The following is a 6,309-nucleotide window of genomic DNA, read 5'->3' as shown; positions in this document are numbered from 1 at the left end:
AAACAGTGCTGCAGCAAAAACAAACATGATGCATTCAAAGGTATCGCGACATGTGAAATTCAATAAATTTAGAATAATTAAATAAAGACGCCTTGGTCTGTAAAATATTTCGTAAAATGTAACTTCTCATCTAACGTCCCTAAAATAAAAGTAAAGTCGATAAAATAGTTATTTTACTCAACGTCAAAGATTTCACAGGCAGGTTTTTATTTCAAAGGTTTGAAAATATACGAGCTTTTGAAGAGCATTTAAACACAGCACTATGCGGAAGGAAGGTCAGCCGTTGGACGTCTTATGCGTCAGATGCTAGCTAACATTAGCCGTTCCAGAGCCCAAACTTTTAACCTAAGCCGGAAACCTACAGCGAGCCCTTCAAATAATCCAAAATGAATGTAATAGATTATGTGCGGGATATGGCTGCAGCAGGCCTTTACTCTAATGTCCGGATTTTGAGTAGTTTGTTGCTGACGATGAGCAACAACAATCCGTAAGTCGTGTCTGAGCGGGAACCGTCTAATTCCCGAAGACTGCTTTTCCACACCAGTGGTAGCGATAGCCCCAAGCTAATTAGTCAACAACAGCTAACATTATTATTTCTACCGAAGCTTTTCATTATCCACTCATTATTGGATAGTGTTTAAATGCGAGTGCAATTTAAATTATATACATTGTTTACAGTGTGTGTACTCCTTCACGATATAGTCGCATCTACAAGCGTATGCGCTTAACAATGCTACTATGAAATAGCTTGAAATTTAACTAGTATTGTATTAGAAAACTTGTCGTTGTCTTACCCATTCATACTTTTGACACTTTAGAGTGACCGACCTAAAAACTGTAGCTATGTAGGACAATTTTTATGAGTTTTGCATTGATGTTTCTTCGTGTGTCATTCAGTTTTAATGGTTTTCCTCAGTCTGAGCACTTAATTGTTGGTGTGTTTTTAATGGAAGGGAGCTGTTCTCGCCGGCTCAGAAGTACCAGCTGCTGGTTTACCATGCTGATGCCATCTTCCATGACAAAGAGTATCGCAACGCTGCCTGCAAATACAGCATGGCTCTGCAACAGAAAAAGGTGCTCAGCAAAACATCAAAAGTTCGTACTTCAACTGGTGGAGCTGCTTCTAACATACAGGCACAGGTGTGTTTGACAATTTCCTGTAATCAAAAACAAACTGAAATCTATAATAGCACTTTGGTCACCTGGGGTTTTTATTTTTTATTTTAAATTTGATATAGAAATCTTTGGCTTGACTTGACACAGAATTGAACATTAGGTTTGCTGATGCTGAACATCTCTCTCGAACTTTTGACTTTTTCCATAGTAATTAAAGGTTGCCTTTCTGAAACATTTAATAACTACATTAGATAAAGTTTGACAGGAGTAATGTAGATCCTCATCAGCCACTAAAATTCTGGTCATGTGAGTTGTGTCTTTACCTGCAGTTGTGATTTTTTATTTATTTTTATTTTGTTATACGTAATGTTTACAAAATTTTGCAACACTAAAATCTCTTTTACTTTACTTTCACACAATGTAAATCTAAGCCTTTCATCCTTCCAGTGATTTAAGGCTTAAAAGGCTTTAAATGTAAAGATGGTTTTAGATGTCCTGCAGCACCATATGTATATCCAGAGCACAGGATGACTGGTTAGAATCTACAATGAATGTTGTCTTTCAGAGTTTGCCTTCAGAGATTGAGGTAAAGTACAAAATAGCTGAGTGCTACACCATTCTGAAACTGGATAAAGACGCCATTGCAGTGCTCGATGGGATACCATCCAGACAGAGGACTCCGAAGGTACAGTCTGTTAACACAGTGACTGTCAATTACTGTTTACCTCATGCTTTAGTTTTATGTATTTATTTTTTATAGTAACTGATTAGACTAGTAACTGTGTGAATTCAAATATCTGCTTTAGAACTAAATAATGAATGCACCTACAAGTTCAGGTTTTGTAACAATTCAGCAGTAGTTGTTTTAAAGTAAAATCACCTTCTAAGTAAAAACTAGGAGTATGAAATCTGTTAATTGGAAATGGTGTGACAGTTGCAGTTTGAAGTCAAAGACTGGTCTACAGTCAAAATACGACTGAAATAAATCTTAACAAACTTTACGAAAATTGGTTCACTGATGCTAAAATTTGTTAGTTGGTTGGTTTTCATGATATTCTAGGGCAGTGGTTCCCAAATTTTTTTTGCTGGGCCCCCCTTTGTTTTACAAGAAAAATCTTTGCGCTATCAATACATTTTTCAAAAAGTGCTTCTCTGTGCAAAATGGGTTCAGAAACATAAACAACTGTGGGATACTGTTTGTCCATGATTTGAAGTGGGGGAACAAATTACGGCGGGATCAGCCTGATATTATTTGTATCCCACTGTAACTTTACTGTATAAAGAGCTAACATCTCCAAAATTTCAGGAGTAGTTAGTCATTACAAGAAGCGTTTGTGAACTAAAAATCAAGAATGTGGGATACTGTTTGTCCGGGATTTGGTGAGCCCAGCGCGTGCTCCCGACACAGGGAAAACTAATTCTGTCGCAGAGACCTACCTTGGCACTTGTGCAGGTGAAGCCAAAGGGAAGATATGCTTCATATTTTCTAGTCTTTGGCATGGAAGGAAGTTGGTTTGGAAACATATTTGGCGACGCGTCATCTCCTACTTTGCGTTTGTGTGGGAGCCCCGTCAAAAAACCTGTCCATTATGCTAGCAGTGTCCAAACATTCTTTTTTTTTTTTTCTTTTCATACTGGGCCCCACACTTTGGGAACCTCTGTGCTAGGGTATCTGTTATAAGAACAGAAGTCATTAATTGAAATCAGAAATTACCTACATTGATTCTGACCCCTGAATTCTAGCAAATTTAGGCCCAAAGCAGTGTTGGATACTAGTTTTCAGATCTCCACTTTTCCTAAGTTATTCATCCAGTTTTGTTGAAATGGGGCTCATATGATATGGAACTGTATGAAGCTCTATTTAACCTTTTGAAACCAGTTCAAGTGCAGTAACTTGTATAAGGTGTAGTAATTACCTTTTGTATTCCTTCCTGCCTCAGATCAACATGATGCTAGCTAACCTGTACAGGAAAGCTGGACAGGAGCGATCTGCTGTGACGAGTTACAAAGAGGTCCTCAGACAGTGCCCTCTTGCCTTGGATGCAATCATTGGTACGCATGTTCACTGTAGACTCTGTAATCCCACAAGCAGCACTTCATCTGCTAAGATGTTTGTACCTGCAGTGCTCTCCTATGTCCATGCCACTTTAAAACAAACAAACACAAAAACCCTTCTGCTTGGATTTAGCATCTCTTTTAAATAATTGAAAAATGTGTTTTTCCTTTAGGTCTTCTTTCTCTGTCAGTCAAAGGAGCCGAGGTGGCTTCCATGACTATGGATGCGATCCAGAGTATCCCCAACCTTGACTGGCTGTCTGTTTGGATCAAAGCGTACGCCTTCATACATGCAGGGGATAACCAGAGAGCTATTAATACCATTTGGTGAGCAAAGCAATAATGATTTGTACACAGTGAGTGAATATTGCGAGCCGTGTTTTGTGACAGTCTTAACTTCCTCCCTGAAACACTCTCAGTTCTTTGGAGAAGAAATCACTTTTGCGGGACAACGTGGACCTCCTGGTGAGCCTGGCAGATGTGTATTTCAGGGCAGGTGACACGAAAAATGCAATTCTCAAATTTGAACAAGCCCAGATGTTGGACCCTTACCTTATCAAAGGTGTGTTACAGGAGAGAACGTTTTGACTTACACATGTATTTTGTAGTTGATGACAGTTTTATTATCGTAATCTGTGTGTCACACAAGTCTAAGTAGCCTTAATAAAGATAGACGTGGAAACATGTTTGCTTTTTCAGGTATGGATGTTTATGGCTACCTGATGGCCCGTGAGGGACACCTGGAGGATGTTGAAGTCTTGGGAGGTCGATTATTTAATATATCTGATCAGCACGCTGAACCGTGGGTGATCTCTGGGTGAGTAGTCTCACTTTTCTCACACAAAATCTCTCTCATGTAATTTCCGTGTTTTATATCATTAAACTTTTCAATTTGCGGTGTTCAGATGTCACAGTTTTTATAGCAAGCGTTACTCCCGGGCTCTCTACCTGGGAGCCAAGGCTATCCAGCTGAACAGCAACAGTGTTCAGGCACTGCTGCTGAAGGGTGCGGCACTGAGAAACATGGGCCGAGTTCAGGAAGCCATCATCCATTTCAGAGAGGCCATGCGTTTGGCACCCTGCCGCCTTGACTGCTACGAAGGTAGGCTTATTTTTAGCTTTTTTTCTTTCTTTTTTTTTTCTTTTTTTTTGGCTCTTCATTGTTTTTGTTTTGCTTGCAATAACAAAGTATTAATGACTCCAGGTTTAATTGACTGTTATCTGGCATCCAATGGGATTCGTGAGGCTATGGGAATGGCTAACAACATCTATAAGACTTTAGGAGCCAATGCACAGACTCTGACCATCCTCGCCACAGTGTGTCTGGAAGACCCAGTGACTCAGGAGAAAGCCAAAACCCTTTTAGACAAGGCACTGGCCCAGAGACCTGACTACACCAAGGCTGTGGTCAAGAAGGCTGAACTCCTCAGTACGTACAGCAAAAAAGACTCTAAGTACTTCTGTTTTCCTCCTTTCCCCAATGATAAATAAATCTACAGTTTAATGACTTGAAAGGAGGAAAAAGAAGCTTCACATACAGATGAGATGAAATTGTTGCTTTTGCTTTTTTTCTTGTTTGAAGGCCGGGAACAGAAATATGAAGAAGGGATCGCTCTCCTGCGGAACGCCTTGGCCAATCAAAGTGACTGTGTCCTGCACAGGATGCTGGGAGATTTCCTGGTGGCGGTCAATGATTACCAAGAAGCCATGGACCAGTACAGTATAGCATTAAGGTAAACACTGATTATTGATCCTGGGAAAATGCTGTCATAAAATCTAGTAAGTATTTTTTACGAATTTAACACTGTATGGTTTTCTGTCCTAAGCCTGGATCCCAATGACCAGAAATCATTAGAAGGCATGCAGAAGATGGAGAAGGAGGAGAGCCCCACAGACGCCACAGTGGAGCTGGATGGTGACGACATGGAAGGCAGCGGGGAGGACGGCGATCTTGAGGGCAGTGACAGTGAGGCGGCTCAGTGGGCCGATCAGGAACAGTGGTTTGGTATGCAGTGACTCCGGTCCACTGACAGACGCTCTGTCAGTATCACACGGCAGCCCACGGGAAGCCTTCAGCCATGAGGGCTGTCAGACGGAACAAGACGAAGGTTGTACTGCATGTTTAACCTCCGTGATCTCCGAGGTTATTGCCAAGCGATGTTGCCAACCTAAAGACGACAACACGGCTAAGACCTTAAATACAACAATTAATGCTTGCGCCCCTGGATGAACTGATGCTCAACTTTGCAGTACAGCTACAGGAAGCCGTCAGAACTTTTATTAAAATGCAGCTTGATGCAGAACTCCAGTCATTTTTTTTTTTTTTTTTTTTTTGGCCCCAATGCTGTTTCCCATCAGTCTGACAGTCTCAGCAGTGTCACTCTGAGGTCTGATGCATAGCACTATAAATCCAGGAATCACCCAAAGTTCTTATATTACCTTGTCTATTTGTGCACCCTTCTTACCTGTCAGCCAGTTCAGAATACACCACAAAGACATTAAAAATAAAAAAGACTATTTATTTATAGTGAGTCATGTATCCTGCATTAAGAGGTTGTTCCCAGGAATGGAGGATGCAAGTAAATGAGCAGCTGAAGTTTGTTTAAAATTAGACGGTGATTCAGTAAACTGTGGTTTGAAGTTTTTAAAAAAAAAAAAAAAAATGACTGGAGTTACTATGACTTGTGTAATATTTTTATTTTGGGACACATTTACCACAAAGGAGGCATTGGGTGCGTGTTGAAGTGTCACAATAAAGGTCACACATATACCAGAAGTGACATTGAATTTCTGCTGCTCTTTAAAATCTGTTGTATGAATTTTCCAAAACCTGTTTTTGTGTCATGTAATAGTTCTGCTTATTTGTGTGTGTTTGTGTCGTCCATTAGGTCTGCCTTCTGTATCAAAATAACATAACTTGGAATATTTTAGTTTATCATTTCAAAACAAAACTTTATAGTATTTTGTACATATTTTTAAAATGTATAATAAAATAATGAAACACCTGACGTGCACAGAGCTGTTTCTAAAGTCATCCCACTTGCTTATAAATTATCATCACCAGGTGATCAGTGTGTTCATTCTCTCTTCCATATCTCTGCTCAGTGGGAGGGCGAAGGAGCAAAAACAGCTCAACAG

At 40.1% G+C, this 6,309-nt stretch overlaps 1 protein-coding gene across 1 annotated transcript; it reads left to right on the top strand.

Moving 5' to 3' along the window:
- Positions 1–266: 266 nt before the first annotated feature.
- anapc7 (anaphase promoting complex subunit 7) lies at positions 267–6,179 on the top strand. Its single transcript, XM_084946453.1, has 11 exons — positions 267–487; positions 954–1,140; positions 1,682–1,801; positions 3,057–3,168; positions 3,345–3,498; positions 3,591–3,733; positions 3,871–3,988; positions 4,077–4,273; positions 4,376–4,600; positions 4,754–4,904; positions 4,998–6,179. Exons 1-11 carry the CDS (start codon positions 387–389, stop codon positions 5,185–5,187), a joined length of 1,698 nt encoding a protein of 565 aa, XP_084802579.1. The 5' UTR covers positions 267–386; the 3' UTR covers positions 5,188–6,179.
- Positions 6,180–6,309: the final 130 nt, after the last annotated feature.

The sequence above is a fragment of the Perissodus microlepis genome, chromosome 12 (genome assembly GCF_051167445.1).
Source record: "Perissodus microlepis isolate ML-2025 ecotype Zambia chromosome 12, ASM5116744v1, whole genome shotgun sequence".
NCBI lineage: Eukaryota > Metazoa > Chordata > Actinopteri > Cichliformes > Cichlidae > Perissodus > Perissodus microlepis.
Note: the sequence above shows the minus strand (reverse complement) of the source record. Positions and strands in the feature narration are given on the sequence as shown.

Excerpts from the sequence above, each read along its gene's own strand:
- anapc7 (XM_084946453.1), top strand. The coding sequence starts at position 387 with ATGAATGTAATAGATTATGTGCGGGATATGGCTGCAGCAGGCCTTTAC. Across the intron at positions 3,169-3,344 it reads TGCCTTGGATGCAATCATTG|GTCTTCTTTCTCTGTCAGTC; the intron begins GTACGCATGTTC and ends TTTTTCCTTTAG. Across the intron at positions 4,601-4,753 it reads CAAGAAGGCTGAACTCCTCA|GCCGGGAACAGAAATATGAA; the intron begins GTACGTACAGCA and ends TCTTGTTTGAAG.